The sequence below is a fragment of the Gambusia affinis genome, linkage group LG11 (assembly GCF_019740435.1).
Source record: "Gambusia affinis linkage group LG11, SWU_Gaff_1.0, whole genome shotgun sequence".
NCBI lineage: Eukaryota > Metazoa > Chordata > Actinopteri > Cyprinodontiformes > Poeciliidae > Gambusia > Gambusia affinis.
The window spans coordinates 7,715,870-7,732,451 of NC_057878.1; the positions used below are offsets into that span (position 1 = coordinate 7,715,870).

Sequence of the window (16,582 nt, forward strand, 5' to 3'; positions counted from 1 at the left end):
AAAAAAGATTAATACCAAGACAAGTTTGGACGGTCTGTCTCACCACGTTACTTCTGGCTATACTTAGCTGCCTGACCACGAAGACATGGTAAAGCTACACATACAATCTGTACATCGACGTCTACCTACTGTAGCTACGCTGTAGGAAAATGTTCCCATTTCTCCACCAGTGAACCCAGACTGCTAAGTATAGGCAGAACACTTACTGCTCAGCCCACGAAGGCCTAAATCCAGCCTGCAGAGCCAAAGTTAGTTCTTCACCCGCAGATATAAAAACCTGTCCTAAACAAACTCATCACCCTGCCATGTTCCTGTAGTTAGCAGAATTCAGTTATTTCAGCCTTTTGGCTGTAAATATAACTCCTTAGTTTCTCCTCTCAGGTCAGCTTAGGTATTTTAATGTGTGTGAAAGGTCTTTATGTTTTTGTAAACTCTGACAATGATCAGGACTCCAAATCATAAATCCACACCACCAAGCACAGACTGTGTTCTGCCAATGACGCGCTGATGTGTGAGCCGGTCACTGTTTTTATCACAAAAGGTTCCCATCAGGACAACATCAAGGTCTCCGGTGTTGTCAAGGCGAGACTCGCCTCATCACCATAGCAACGCCCCGCAGAGCAGGGACGTGCTTCGAAATGCTGGCAGGTAAACAATGATAGAGGGAGGATTGTTTTTGTTTTTTTTTGTTTTTTCTATTTTCAGCACTTTGTTTGTTTTTAAGCTTTTGTGTTGTTCTTATTCCGTCACCTTTTCTTTCCCACTACTTCATAAAAAAAAATAAAATAAAAAAAATCAGAGTTATTAGTGCAAAACACATCAAATTATTGATGTGTTGATGGAATTATTTTTAATTATTATATTATTTGTGGATGTACAATATTCTGTAATGTAAAGTGAAAACAAAACCAAATTGACATAATGCACTTTCATATCTAAAAACAATGTTAAACCCCTGAACAAGCTTGTAAATTCAATGTAAAACATTTCAGTGGAGCTCGACTGTCTATGAGTTACAGGAACCCGATGTGGCACGTAGTCAGACTTTACTGCAAATATATTAAAGAACAATATATCAGAACAGTTCCCACCATAATTATCAGAATCCCAGGAGCATAAAGAATAAATCTAAACTTTTTATTTATTTTTTTATTTTTATTTTTTTTTTACATGATATATGTATAAAACAACTTTTATGTAGGTGCATGTATTCTTTACAAAATGAAAATAATAGGTTAGGAACAATTCCAAAACTCAATCAGGAGGGGGAAGAAAATGAAGTGTTTTCTGTGGACACCATGCTTCTTTAACATTCATCTCAAGGCTTTCTTTTTTAGAAGTATCAATACTTGTGGAGAATATGCATGTCAGTAGAATTAAGCAAACAAAATTAGATCTTAAAGATGTTTCCTTGTAAAACGTTTCCAGGAAATGAGTTTGGATGTTGTTCAGCAGGATTCTCCTTCTGGCTGTGCTGTTAAAATGTTCCTTAAAATGGATTATTTCTTTATTGAAACTGACAAAAAAAATTACAAATGTTAACTTTTTAATGTCAGGAATCTGAACTCCCTCCAATTGATTGTTATTTTTGCTCTTCATTGATCTGTGATTATCTGCACCGTTTTATGCTTTTCTCTGCATCAAGAAATAAAGCATTCTGGCACTTGAAGAGCCGTACTTTTATGGCTAAATCTCGTAATTAGAGACTTAAAGGTGCATTTAAAAAGAAACAGAATTATCAAAAAGATCTTAGAAAACTTGAATTCTTTTCTCCAGCATTTTGTGGTAGTTTTAAGCCACAGTGTGTCCCCTGCTCGAGGGTCTTGCTCTCATTGTGGTCGTTTCACGCTGCCTCTCTTGCCTCTGCAGTTCAGCAGAGCCGCGGCTCCTGTGGGAACGCGTGGAGAAACTGGTTCCCAAAACGAGCGGTAGTAGCGGCAGCGGAGGCTCCAGTTCCTCCAGCAGCTCCAGTAACTCCAGCTCTCAGTGCGACTCTGGAGAGAGGTTCAGGGCCCGCTGTGAGTTCCCACGCAACTTTCAAACACCAGATACACGGCAGGCCCAAGCGGAGGCCGTCGATAATCCCGCTTTAGCGAAGAAGCTACGCTAAAACCACACGGGCACTTTTTTTTTTAAGTTGTAGATGCATTTATTTATCTTTTATTCTGACATTACCACCTCCTCCACCCTCTTCAGCTTCTTCCAAATCGGAGGGCTCGCCCCTCCAGCGACCAGAGAATGCTGGGAAAAAGCCAGAGGAGAGGAGGGACTTGATCAGGCCGAACAAACCAGCGGTGAGAGCAGAGCCAGAACCGCATAGCGCTCTAGCTGCCTTAGATCTAGAACCTTGAGCTTTGTGGGTTTGTTTGAAATTTTTCTCCCCCCACTCTTCCTGCTCTCCATCCATGAGCGATCCAATCGGATGTTAGTTGTTGGACTGAGCTGCCTTGCTCCACTTCTTGTTTGACTCCTTTCCCCGCCGGACTCTCTTGGCTGCCATTTTAACCCACGCTTTCTGTAACATTGATAGAGTGATTCACGTTTTCCGTCTTTACAGCTCTTTTTTTTATGGTTTAACCATTCAAATTAATCCACTAACCTTCCCTCCAGCAGCTCGGAGAGCATCGGCTGTACGATCATTTCTCTCCTCGCATCTGTTTGGCTTCTCATTGGCTGGTTTTACCTCTATAACTACTTCCTCTCCAGCAGCTTTCTGTTTCCTGCTTCACTTAAAGACAATCAATAACACAACATGCTGTCATCTCTGCTAACTACCGGCGTCGAAATGGGGCAAAACTCGCATGAGCAAAAACAAAATATGTTGAAATGAAGAACTTTTCCACCTTTCTGATCTTGTAGGACCTGACCGCTCTGGCCAAGGAGCTGCGTGCAGTGGACGATGTTCGTCCCCAGAACAAGGTGACAGATTATTCGTCCTCCAGCGAAGACTCGGACACCACCGACGAAGACGACGACGAAGAGGTGGACCAGGAGGCGGGCGAAGAGTCGGCGTCCGGCCCAGAGGACTCCAAAGCTGTGTACGTAGCCAGCAGGGCGGACAAGGAGTCCGTCAGATTAAAAAGCAGCAGGGTTTTTTAATCTGCCTTCTCTCCCGCAGCTCTTCCAAGCTGAGCAACGGCGAGACGGAGTCGGTGAAAACCATGATAGTCCACGACGAGGGCGAGAACGAAGCAGGAACGACCCGATGCAAAGACGGCACGCTGGTTGTCAGACAGGTACCGGCCGAGAGAGGAGGGAAAACAAAAGACCAAACAAAAACATTTATTTTCTGCACACCTTCTGTTTTTACCATCATTCTGTCGTTTTTATTCCTGTCCCCAGTGTTTTTTCATTTTGTTTGTATGTTGTTGATTATTTTCTGTTCCTACATACTTTGCAGTTGTGATGACAGTAAAAGCCTAACATTTAAAGACAATCACAGATTTTTTTTTATTTAAAATTAAACTAACAAAAAATCTTGTAATAAAACTAAATTCTTTATATAACATGCGTAAGGTAACATTACCTTTTCAAGGGATGCAAACATCCCTTAAACATTTTTCACATTTCTTCATGTTACAACCACCACTTGTAGTTTTTTTTTTTAGTTTTTTTAAATAAACATCTTAAACTGTGGCATCCATTTGTCCGGTCCGATTGAAAGTAGATCTTCGGTGAACTTCAAGTTTCATGTTTTGCCACAAATTCTCAAGCGAGCTGCGGTCCGGACTTTAACTAGACCATTCTAGCATGAGCGTGCTTTGATTTAAGCTTCCATATTTTCCGGAGTCGCATCAACATCCGTATTCACGCCTGATTTTCATTTCATTTCTCATTAAATGGAAACACTGCAATTGAGAAATTGTCTTTTTTTTTTTTTTCGACATCAGGAGAGTGTTGGCAAAGATTTACTCACATTTGTAATGGAAACGCAGCTTCTAAGGTCTGTGGTTGTAACATGACATGTGAAAAACGTCAACTTACCATTTTCATGCACCGTAAATGTCAATCCAAAAGACGACTGCTGCAGTTTGAAATGGTTCCAAGGAAGAGCAGAGTTAACTTCACAGTCTAACCCAATAACAAGCTACTAACCAGAGTTTTTCTTTTCACCTGTAGATTAGCCACTGTAGCTTGCCCTTCGCTCCAGCTAACACGTTCCCGTCCCGTGAGCTCATCAGGGACACACGTAGACCCACAGTTGTCTGCCCCTCTTTCTACTTCCAGAGTGCAGGTGACAACAGAAAGCGCGCGGCCCCCGCGTCGGGCCAAACGCAGACCTTTAGCCTGCTCGCGGGCTTCCCTCCGAGCCCTGGCGCGGCGCCTGCGCAGGGACTCATCCTCCACACCCCAAGCCCCCCACACCAACACCAACACCACCACCACCACCACCACCACCATCACCCCACGCAGCACCCTGACCGGAACGGCTTTGCCGGCCGCATCCATCACCTCCCAGACCTGATCCAGCAGAGCCACCACTCCTCCCCTTCCTCCTCTGCATCCAGCTCCCCTTCTTCTTCCAGCCTCGCCAGTCCCTCCACCATGTCCCCCCAGAGCCCGCTGGAGAAGCTCGGCATTCTGGCAGAGGTACGTCACCCAGAGCCGGGCGGACAGCGGCGTAGTCCAGACACCAACGGCTTGTTGGGCCCCCTGGTGAAGATGTGTGAAAAGTCTTCAATTTGGCTTTTACTGCAGCTGCATAATCTGACACAGAGACATTTAGGGGGAAAAAGCAACTTTAATGTCAGTACATTAACTCATTTGTGGGGAAAAAAAAGAAAGATGCTATTAAGCAATAATTATTGGCACATTTGTTGATACTCCTTGTAGAACCGTTTATTCCTGAGACAAGAGCACTGGGTGCAATCTTCACAATGTTGGAGCATACAGAGAGAACCATTTCTGACTTGATTGGACCATATTCCAATAATCATTATCCCGTTGAAAGACCCAGTGACAACATATTACATTTTCTGGCACATTCTGCACTTCTAACCGCTTTGTTGCTGAAATGTGCTGCACAGATAAACTTGATTTCCATATAAAATCTTGACACATTTCAAAATATAGTAAGCTTTTGAAATCACAGTCGGTGTGCAGCATCACATACCCTCCACCGTGCTTAACAAGTGGCTGCCATACATGTTATTTGGTGCCAAATCCACCTGGAGTGTTTGCTGCTGTGAGTCTCCGTCTTAGATTTTCGGTTATTTTTGTTCTAGAACCACTACTGAACAAGCAGTGCGTTTGTTTCGAGCATTTTATGTTTATTTTGGCGACTCCAAATGCCGCTTATCTTCTCATAAACTGCTCCTTTATCTTCCTCCTACATTCGAAATTCAATTCGATTCAAAATTCAAAACTACTTTTATTGATCCCAAAGTGAAATTAAATGTCGTTGGACCTCAAATTATTCAAAATTCTTCAAAGATTTGTTGGGTCTCCTGTAGCAGTCTGTATTCCAGCGAATTTGAAGACGCCTCTGACTGAAGAGACTTTGTTTTTCTATGACATCCAGCTGTGTTGTGTTCATGACAGTAAAACTGTCTTGATTTTATGTAAACTCTTTCTTTGCGCTGTGATGTCTAGACGTGTCACATCTGCACCAAAAGTGAACAGTAGTTATCGGATTACCAATTAGAAGTTCCTCAAAACTATGATCAGCTTCATAAACTATGTTTATATTGACAGTTTAGGGTGTCACTCATTAATGAGTTTGCTAAATTGCTTGTTTCAAATGTTTACGTTCTTTCCCACCAAATCAGCGTGGACAAAGGCTAAAGTTCGGATTCTTGCTGCTACAATGAAAAAATTGATTCATTTTCACACATATTTGCCAGGAGGCCAACATGTTCGGATTTTAGATCGCAAACAAAGCCAGAAAAACTAATCACAGAGATTTTATCAGAACAGTGCCCTCTACTGGCCACTACTTGACCAGTCCTCTGGGGGGAAATTTGGAAATATGATTGAATGCTGTTTTGGTTTTTTTAAGCAAAATTAATTCAGGTGAAAAGATGTATGGTCACTGGATTATTGATTACAGTTCCTCCTGAGACTGTGTGTGTGCTTTTGATGAAAATATGACCAGGAACTTCTACTGTGTGTCTCATCATCGATCTTAATGTTGCCTATTTTCAGCAAACGGTTCGTTCTTATATTCCCCTGACAGTAGCTCATACCACTCAGGCCAGTAAACTGTACAACGGCAAGTATGCTTTCAATCCATGGGAAAAACAAAAACTACATTTGTTTCCCTTTTGTGTCATTGTTTTCCACTTCGTCAACCACATCCACACGGTTGTCCTTTTCGTGTTTTGTTTTTTTACCTTTTATTGTTTTATTTTTGAACCCCTGGATTGCATTGCCCATTATGTTTGCATGAAACATACAGAAACGCGTGTCCTTGTTAGCTGGTCCGCATGAATGCAGTATTACTTTTGGTCCTTTAAAAAAAAAAAAAACAACCATCCATGATTAATCACTGATTGATCATTTTTTAATGCCTCCTTTTCCCTGAACAGAGCCAGTCGAGTAACAACATGCAGAAACACAAGTCCTCTTCGTCTTTCACTCCGTTCATTGACCCACGCCTCCTCCAAGTGTCTCCATCGACCGGCAGCGCCCTCAACAATGTCGGTAGGTGTCCGGATCACTTTTTACACGGCATCCTGATTAAAAACTGATTTAAATAAGCCGGTTTCCGCTGCCGCTTAGTGACCACTTCAGGAGGTAATTATTTAAACGCAAAGACTTACCAAGTGTTTTTGATCTAGTTTCTAGTGCAAATAAGACAAAACTAACTCGCATGTAACTTTTCAGGAGGATATAGAGGCTTGTTTCAAGTAAATATTTACTTAATATTGATGAAAACGGCCTGGTTTCATTGGCAGATTTGTAACAAGATATTTTTTCCATGTTATAAGTGAAATAATCTGCCGACGGAAGTAGGACTTTTTTGTCAATATGAAGGAATTATTTACTCAAAACAAGCCTCTATATGTTGGTGAAAAGTTTCTTTTAAGTTAAATTTGTCTTATTTCAAGTGTACTAAGATATCTGCACTAGAAAGTAGAACAAAAATACTTGGTAAGATTTAGTGTTTTTGCTGTTTAACAGGGTCCTTAAAAAGTCTTTGATTCATGAATAAAATAAGGCCTTAAAATGTCAGAGATTCATTTTTAAAAATGTAAGGTGGCTTTAAATGCGTTAGTCACAAGTTGTAAACGTCGTCATGCCAGGAGTTTTTAACGGTGTATTTTTTTTTGTCTCCGGGACTTTCCTGCCAGACAAAAGCTTGAGTTGCACGGAAACGTCTTCATTGTGTTTTTCAACTCGAGGCGGTTGAGGCTACCGGTAACTAGCTGCTAAAATATCCATGCTACTCAGCTAGCTAACTCTTTTACTTCGCTCATGGCCAGACGGCGTCCATTTTTACTCACTCAAGGGTTGAAGCTCTCTGCAATCACTGAAAGCACTCTCAACATTTTCTATATCCAACTCATAATCCTCTGATCGTATCGGTTTTCCAGATGCTGTTTTAAGAGAACATGTTCTGCCTTTAGTTCACCGTATAGCGAGGGTCTCCAAAGTGTGGACATTTGCAACCCTCAGAATGAATTTTGCGCGATCCTTGACCACAAAAAGAAATGCACAAACTTGGTTTTCCACCTCAAGGATGGAGTTTTGAAAGAAAAATAATCTTGCAAAGTAAATGTCAGTGCCTTTCAAAAGCAAAATGCACATCTTCTAAAAGTGGAAGGTTACAACACAAAGTATTCATCTTTCATCATGCGTGTTTTGGAAATAGGGCCACAAACATCTTGTGGTTTTTACTCAACAGCAGATTTTGCTTCACCCATTTGGTAAACTTGGCTAAATAAAGATGTTTTTCGAAGAACAAGCCACCGATATTTTGTCATGCTGACTGCGTGTCCATAAAACGTCTTACATTTGTGAACCTAAACATAAGGCCTTAAAATGTTTTAAATTCATTGTAAAACAGTAAGTTGTTGATCACACGTCTTAAATTTTGCTGTGGCAGGACTGTTTAATAAACTACATATATTCTCTGTAGTTTTCTTTTTTCTTGCGGGTCTTTACTGTTATGTGAAACTTTTGAGTTGCGCGCAGACATTTTTAGTGCATTCTGCGACTGAAAGCCATTGCTGCTACCACTATACCAGTATCTTTGCAAGATAGCTAGCTAGCAAAGGTAAAGTTAGCTAGCTTTTTAACATCCTTTGGGAAAGTGCAAATATATCAGCAGTTGACTAGATAATCTTCGTCTTTGTCATGGCTCATTTCTTTTTCTTTTTTTTTTTAACCCTTTAACCAATTAATTCATTTGCGATTTCCCTATGAAGATTTCTGTCGCAATGAAAGTCTTAAATTGCATTCACGGTGGTCTTAAAAAGTCTTAAAATTTGAGTTGGTGAAAATCTGCTGAGGACACACACCCAAAAGGATGCAGAAAACAACTGGTGTTATTGTGATTTATGTATCAGATGTACAGTGAACCCTCGCTGTAACGCGGTTCACCTTTCACAGCCTCGCTGCTTCCCGGATGTTTTTAGTGCAGTTGTCTTTTTCACAGTGCGTTGTGTTCTGTGTCCTGATTGGCTAAACAGTCTCTCCGCTCTTCTTCTCTATATACTGTAACGTGCCAATAACGTTAAAATATACGTACGGTAATGCAGCTTGACAAATTTTGGCAAATATTTTTGCCCAGATTAAAAAAGAGCGACAACAACTACCGATAACAATGTTCTTCTCTTGAAAAAACTCACCGGCACCTCAGGCTTCAGGAGAAAAAGACACTAGAGAGCGAAGTGAGGCGCAGCGTCAGAGTCAGAGGAACAGAGAAATACACGAGTCACAATCTGACCTACTGTACTTCGTACTGATCATCAAAATGATTATTTTACTGTAGTTATTTGTAAGAAAATGTTCTATTTCTTTAAAAACTGCTTGGGCCTGGAAACAGGTTTTTTTCAATGTCGAGTATTTAATTATGCTGTATAATTGTAAAAAATAAAGGTAACTACTTCATGGATTTGTCACGGGTTCTTTTTGGAACAAAACGAGGCTTCACTCCACATGGATTTGCAGCCCCCTTTTCTACAGAAATCTGACTTCTTTTTTATTTGAAAAATGATTTTGTTTATAATTGTCCAGGTGAAAGGAGAAAAACTAAAAATACTTTTATTTTAAACAAAAATAGCCACAAAAAGAATAAATAAAAATGAAAAAGATCAACATTTTATGGCCCTCAATTACTTTCCACTTGAAGGAAACGTTTTTCTAACTGATCCTCACCCCGTCTGGTAGATTTCTTCACCTTCCTACCTGACCCCTGCCCTTTCACCTTTCAGGCTATGCGAACGACGCCCGGCTGGCGGAGGCGCTGAGGGCCGACCCGTCCCGGAAAGGCTCCGTGGTCAACGTCAACCCGGTCAACACCCGCCCTCAGAGCGACACGCCGGAGATCCGCAAGTACAAGAAGAGGTTCAACTCCGAGATCCTGTGTGCCGCACTTTGGGGTAAAGGTCGTCTGTTTTGGATGGAGGAAATGAGTTTCCTGTTAGTTCTGCAGAAGAGAGGAAAAAAAGCTGTGAGGGGAAAATGCAGAAATCATGTTTACGTCTTCACCACTGGGTGTCAGCAACGCCCCGACAGGAAGAGCTGCTGGGTTTCTCTGGTGGAGAGTCCAGTAATCACTGCTGTTGCTTGGAAACAATTCACTGCCATTAAAGATTAAAAATAAATAAATATTGACAGTAAGATCATTTTGGATTATTTTCAATTTTAGAAGAATAAAATAACAAACATGTTCTGTACTATACAAGAATATCCGTATGCCTTCAACTCTTTTTCATTTTGTCCCATTACCAACAAACTTAAATGTATTTTATTAAGATTTGTAAGAGAAATGATGTATGGTATTCACTTGTTATTATAAAAAACATTCCAAATGGTGTATCGTCCATTTTGGACAACTAGCTGTTGCAGGTTCCACCCACCTGACAGGTGAGTGGCAAACAGGAAGTCATTGGTGACGCAGTAAAAACGCGAAAGAACACATGAAACATGGTGGTGGCAGCATCATGCTGTGTGGCTGCTTTACCTCAGCTGATCGTAATCCAACTCAGAATTTATTCCAAGACCAAAATACTGATTTATTTTGCTAAAACCCGGCAGAGATGTATCACTAAAGGCATCCACAAAGCATTGAGGCTGAATAGAGATAAATCCACACAATGGGGAAAAGTCGCCTTTATGTTGGTCCGTCACCTAAAACCAGAACAACATTGCTCAAAAAGCAGATTGTTTGCATTGTGACCCCACAGCGAAGCCTGCAAGTTGACAAAACCCGCGTTAAAGATTGGTACAGTGATTCACCGTTGGATTACCAGGTGAGATATTCTCCTAGATCCACATTTCTGTCTGTGTGTTCAAGGCGTGAACCTGTTGGTGGGAACAGAGAGCGGCCTGATGCTGCTGGATCGCAGCGGTCAGGGGAAAGTTTACCCTCTGATCAACCGGCGGCGCTTCCAGCAGATGGACGTCCTGGAGGGACTCAACGTCCTCGTCACTATATCAGGTGAACGTCCTTCACGGAAGGTGCAAAAAAAACTGAAAAGGTTTTGCATTTTAGGAGGCAAAGGTTTTGCAGGTGCAGAGTGTCCACATTCACAAATGTAAAATTAAAGCCGTAAAACGTCTCGTATTCGTTTCAAAACGTAAGTTGCTCTGTAATACAAGAGAAAATTTTATGCTATTCTTAAATATCATGTATTTAAGAATGGTCTATTCTTAAATACTATTCAGTATCATGTATTTAGTTTTTTTTATGTTTGTTTTTCCTGGGACTTTTCTGTCAGGTGAAAGTTTGTGTCCCTCAGGCTCCTTCATCGCCCTGAGACGGTCGAGGCTGCTAATTCTCCCCTCACTACCTAGCAGGCTAACTTTTTTTTTTTTTGAGTCTATTTCTCAATGCAAATTTATCTGCAGTTGACTGAATGAATTTTGTACAATTCTGTCAATATCGGTCGTCAGTGTCTTACATCTGAGTACGTGGAACTGGCAGAAACCCTGAAGACCAGGACAATGACAGACTGATGCTTGGAGACTGGAAATGCAGAGAAGCTATAATTGACTCTGAGACATGAAACTAGTTTCACTTCCTTTTCTCTGTCTCCTTTTGTCCAGTCTGCTTCTCTCTTTGAACTATTTTCACACACACACTCCTGCAAGTGCAAGCAAAACGTGCAGCCTTCAGTATTCCTTCACGACAAAAGCCTTCTGGTGAAGAAACGAAGCGTTCGCAAATGGAACAAAAGACGCCCGTGGGTTTCGGGCCAGTCTAAGCCCAATTTTCTCAGACTGAAAGTCCATCCGCATCCCTACTTCTCCTCTTTCTCAACAGCCCACACGCGGTGTCACAACATACATTTTGAGCTCAGCGGATGTTGCGTGAGGAACATGTTGTGTGCGTCTTCGCTTTGTGATTCTGACACATGGCCGAGCTTTTCCATGATGGAAGGAAACGCAGCAGGGTTGCACACACACACACACACACGTTCATGTCCTTCTGTGAAACCCGTTTGCATTTCCGACATGTAAAAATAATTTACACGTCATGGACGGTTCTCGGCTCGTCGTGTGAGAGAATTTCTGCGAGTGAGACCACATCCTGACGGACTGATGTCAGACGATTGCCAGGAGACAACGTAAATAAAGGCCATACGATTTAAGCGAAGGTGATTTAATGCAACTTGGAGGTTTCTGATCACGAAAATCAGATATTCTGTAATTCTGCGACGTCACCGGAACTTTCTTAAATTAAAAGAGAGGCATGTGGCGTCTTTGGAGCGTCCAAAAGACACAGCGAATCAACAAAATATTTATATTTCACATATTTGTATGCATTTTGCATCCATTTTTCAGCCCAGCAGATATTGCACCAAACTTGTCCTTTGCAGTTGCAGTTTTTTGCATACATTGATTTTGTGGTGACAAACGTGATTCACTATATTTTGCAGAACTGCAGCGGAAATGTTTTTTTTTCTTTACTTCCCATGAAACGGGATGTTGCTGCTGCCATAACGTCCCTGTTAAAATCCCATGAAAATTGAAGCAATTACAAACTTAATTATCTCAATTAAGTTTGTAATTGAAGCAACCTTAAACTGATTTTTAGCTAAAGTGAAAACACAAAGTGCTGTCTGTGGACATGGTCACACTGTTGGTGTGTTTTATGTACAGAAAGAAATATTTTTTAGACTCCGACATTTTTACAGAATCGGATGATCAAGGGAAAATATATCTGACGTTATAGACGGCATATCATGTAAATGTTAGCTCAGATCACAGTAATAAAGTTATTTTCTTCCTTCCTCCCTCCATTCTCGCTCCATGCCAGGTAAAAAGAACAAGCTGCGTGTCTACTACCTGTCCTGGCTGAGGAATAAGATCCTTCACAACGACCCTGAGGTGGAGAAGAAACAGGGCTGGACCACCGTAGGGGATCTGGAAGGCTGTGTTCACTACAAAGTTGGTACGCAAGATTGAACGAGGAATGTTAAGAGTTTCATCTCCAGGAGTGTCCATGAATATTTTCTTCTAAATGGGCATTATATGGTTTTCCCTCTGTGGCTTAGTTTCAGCCAAAGCTAATTTCAGATGCTTCACAGGTTGCATTCAGTTCAGTTGTTTTAGTCTTGTGAGGCTCTCACCCAATCCTCGGTTAAAGCTCGTTGATGCACAAGATTAGGTTAAGATTCCTAGTTTGTGAATTGCCAACATGTCACCAGCACATTTTCCCCGAGATACACGGTGATCTAAGACACCGACACAACAGTAGTAACGTTTCATCCTCACCCCTCCGTTATGAAATACTGTCTCATTGGCTGACGTTCATCTGACCACCTGTGGATTAAAACGGGTTTATAAACTCACCCGATGATACAGAGCGGGTTCGTGTGTCCGAGGCAGGCATGTCACCGATAAATAACAGGAGGGAAAACCTCGATTAGGAAATTTTAAGTCAGTGGCAACCGAGAGGGCATGCAGCCACTCAGTCCTGTCTAAAATGCAGAATGCCCTTGGTGATTTTAGTGCCACTGAGCACTTCCTGTTGGAAACTCCACTCTCTCTACTGGAGCCGTCGCCAAATGTATTTCCCATCAAAGCTCTGGAGCCGATGCCGGTTTATGCATTTCTCGAATTAACACATGTGGAAAGAAGGGGACTATTTATTGGATATTTCGCAACACAAAAAGTATTAAGTATTCTTCATTTCTCCTAAATAGTTTAGTAAAAAGGTTTAATAGATCAGAAAGGATGATTGTTAGCCTTGATATGTTATGTTGTTCAATTGCCAAAAGGCAGAAACCTTTCATCTGCAAAAGCATACATTCAGCAGACACCTTTGTTTTGGATGCAGTCTACAAAACTCAAACACGTCTCCTCTTAAGCATGCTGTATTTCTCCTGCTCTGGATGGACTGATAGGTATTTCTCAAACCTACATAAAAAGAGAACCACAGACAAGGCTTATGAGTTTTCAAACCAAGCTTCTGCAGAAGGTGACGACACAACAAACTATTTCTTCAAGGTGTTTCCATGCGTTCTGACTCCCTGCAGCAGAGCCTGTCTTTTTATTAAGCAGGAGGAAAGAAAGGAGTCGGGAGTGAAATGTGGGAGAGTGATAAATAAAAGAAGGGCTTTTCTGAAACAAGGAAGAACTTCATTCAACACGCAAGCAGTTTAAGGAGAATCCCAAGATAAGAAGCAGCTGCAGCTTCAAGGTTTAGCGAAGAAGCAAGTTTTGTCTTTCACACAGTTTAACAAATTCCTCCTCTCTGGGGTGTGAATACTAAACCTTTAAATGAAGAGTAAACTGGTAACTACTTATGTAAGAATGATAACAAAACATAATTATTTAACAGAGTGTAGGTAAATAAACTTTCCCATAAACACTTGCATTACATCTCATTTAAATGTGTGCAGGCTGCATCAGTGCAAATACCCTGAGATTTTTCTGGAGCAGATTTATCTTTTCTGTCCAGTGTCAGAGCTAGGAAGATGTGCAAACTCAGGTTTGCACACATTTTACAAAACAAATGCCTTTGAGAATTTGCCGCTAACGTGCCAATAGAGGAGCTAGCTGTTCACTTAGCCCTTAAGCTAACTTTGAAAACCTTCAATTAGCTTCAAAATGTTGAATACTAAAGAACTGTTTTGTAAACTTTCAGTTGATTGCATTCAAGCGGTGTCCATCATATAAAAAGGAACGATGCATTAATAATAGTGATTGCATGTGAACTAAAATCTAGTTAGTTTTACGAGATTATGAATCTTCTGAGCAGATAAGCTTTAACCAAGCAACATGAACTGGACCAAAAAATTGTCCTTTTGCTTCTTTGTGTCATCCGTTCATTTAAATGTTTATTTTCCCAGTAAAATACGAGAGGATCAAGTTCTTGGTCCTGGCTCTGAAGAACTCGGTGGAGGTCTACGCCTGGGCGCCCAAACCCTACCATAAGTTCATGGCCTTCAAGGTACAGAACCGACTGGGACAGCTGTAGCTAACAGCTGAGCCTCTTGTTCAGGGGTCCCCAACTCCAGGCCTCAAGGGCTACTGTCCTGCAACTTTTAGATGCATCTCTGCTCCAAAATGTCTGAATTCTCTCACCTGCATCCAGTCAGCTCTGCAATAGGCTGGTAATGAGCAGTTTATTTGATCCAGGTGTGTTTCAACAGAGATGCATCTAAAAGTTGCAGGATGGGAGCCCTTGAGGACTGGAGTTGGGGACCCCTGTTCTAGTTTGTTTGTCTGAACTCAAATTATTGTCTTCAACAGTCTTTCGGTGACCTGGTGCACAAGCCCCTGCTGGTTGACCTCACTGTGGAGGAAGGGCAAAGGTTAAAGGTCATCTACGGCTCCTGCTCAGGTTTCCACGCCGTCGACGTCGACTCCGGTGCGGTCTACGACATCTACCTGCCAACCCACGTAAGAGACTCCCCGACACGGTGGACGGCTTAGCCACCATGCTGTAGAGCAGCCGTTTCTCATGTCTCTGCTTAAAGCTGGGTAATGACGTTGCTGAGACCGGTGGTCAAGCGCACACATCTTCTGGTTTCTGTGCCTTCAGATCCAGAACAACATACAGTCTCACGCCATCATCATCCTCCCCAACACCGACGGCATCGAGCTGCTGGTGTGCTACGAGGACGAGGGGGTTTACGTCAACACCTACGGGCGCATCACCAAGGACGTGGTGCTGCAGTGGGGGGAGATGCCCACCTCAGTGGGTGAGTGGCTATGGCAACGACGCCTCCATTGAGGCGCTAATAACTGAGCTAGCTTTTCATTCAACGCTTTAGCCTTTTTGCCAACTTTGAAAGCATTTAGTTTCCCCTGAATTAACTTCTCAGCATAAATTCTAAAGCATCGATTTATTTGGCTGCCTTGTAAAATTTCAGTCGAATAAAGTTCGACGTCTGTGCTGAAGTTTTGGTTATCGACTGATGAGAACGCTTCAAGTAGCTAGATGTTTATTTTGAAGCGGATGAGGACACGCCTTCCACCCATGATGCGGTGCAACAAATGATGTTTCTTATTATTGTCTTGTACCCAAAAGACAATAATCACAGTAGAACTACACCCTGTCTTTGAGTAAACAGTTTTAGGTCTACTGATGTCCATTGTGCTTTCTGACCAAATCCCTGCTGTGGTCAATTTGGCAAAACCAGCAACAGAGTTAGCAATTCTCGACAACTATGAAACTATATTAAGCTATAAAAATGTGACTTGCTAAAGCGTAACCGTCCATGTAGGTGTATAAAAACAAACTTGAACCTGTAACGTGTGTTGCAACACATGTTGTGTCATTGACACATTTAACACCTTAGCAATAGCTTCTGCTAATTACCGTGTTTGCATAACTCTTTATTGCTGGCAGAACTTATGTTTACTAATACGTCAGGGTTAGCGCAACTAACTATTTTTAGTTGCCCACTTCTGCTACACAATAAACAAGCATGTATGTACATCTATCTGCCCCCTTCTACATTTTTATCTACCTGATTCAATTCTTAGCTGTTAGCACTACCAAGTATGTGTCCACTTTAACCCTACACTTCTAAAACCTTTAGTGTATTAACTTGTAAATCTCCCCTCAGCCTACATTCGCTCCAACCAGATCATGGGCTGGGGCGAGAAGGCCATAGAGATCCGCTCAGTGGAGACTGGTCACCTGGACGGAGTCTTTATGCATAAGAGAGCCCAGAGACTCAAGTTCCTCTGTGAAAGAAACGATAAGGTGAGAACGAATGGTGGAGAAAATGCAAAAAAAACCAAAAACTTCATATCCTACAAAACCTTTTCACCTGTTGTTTCATCACAAACACAAACTTGAACGCATCATGTTGAGGTTTGATGTGATAAACTGAAACAAAGTTGAAGTTGATTGGAAATTTGAAGGAAAGTGCTTCGCTCTTGTTTTACAAATACAGATTTTAAAGCCTCCGTTTGCAAAATAGATCAAGCTCAGTCACAGTAGGTCTGTGGTTGT

At 41.7% G+C, this 16,582-nt stretch overlaps 1 protein-coding gene and 1 long non-coding RNA gene across 11 annotated transcripts in view; one reads left to right on the plus strand and one right to left on the minus strand.

Moving 5' to 3' along the window:
- The window catches only part of LOC122840429 (mitogen-activated protein kinase kinase kinase kinase 4-like), a 99,434-nt gene that overhangs the window by 77,705 nt on the left and 5,147 nt on the right, over positions 1 to 16,582 (plus strand). For 7 of the 10 annotated variants that reach the window (XM_044132851.1, XM_044132849.1, XM_044132852.1 and 4 more), the window contains 14 exons: positions 542 to 648; positions 1,870 to 2,018; positions 2,197 to 2,294; positions 2,860 to 3,038; positions 3,119 to 3,236; positions 4,228 to 4,590; positions 6,528 to 6,642; positions 9,378 to 9,545; positions 10,463 to 10,606; positions 12,428 to 12,562; positions 14,466 to 14,566; positions 14,869 to 15,018; positions 15,161 to 15,320; positions 16,191 to 16,330. In XM_044132851.1, coding sequence (XP_043988786.1) covers positions 542 to 648; positions 1,870 to 2,018; positions 2,197 to 2,294; positions 2,860 to 3,038; positions 3,119 to 3,236; positions 4,228 to 4,590; positions 6,528 to 6,642; positions 9,378 to 9,545; positions 10,463 to 10,606; positions 12,428 to 12,562; positions 14,466 to 14,566; positions 14,869 to 15,018; positions 15,161 to 15,320; positions 16,191 to 16,330 — 2,127 coding nt within the window. The remainder of the gene's footprint in view (positions 1 to 541; positions 649 to 1,869; positions 2,019 to 2,196; positions 2,295 to 2,859; positions 3,039 to 3,118; positions 3,237 to 4,227; positions 4,591 to 6,527; positions 6,643 to 9,377; positions 9,546 to 10,462; positions 10,607 to 12,427; positions 12,563 to 14,465; positions 14,567 to 14,868; positions 15,019 to 15,160; positions 15,321 to 16,190; positions 16,331 to 16,582) is intronic. The other 3 variants (XM_044132855.1, XM_044132857.1, XM_044132856.1) reach the window with 2 other exon arrangements.
- Positions 2,304 to 2,954, minus strand: LOC122840449. The gene is made up of 3 exons (XR_006372229.1): positions 2,844 to 2,954; positions 2,600 to 2,728; positions 2,304 to 2,515 (listed from the first exon to the last, which is right to left on the minus strand). It is a non-coding gene; the product is annotated as an uncharacterized LOC122840449 (long non-coding RNA).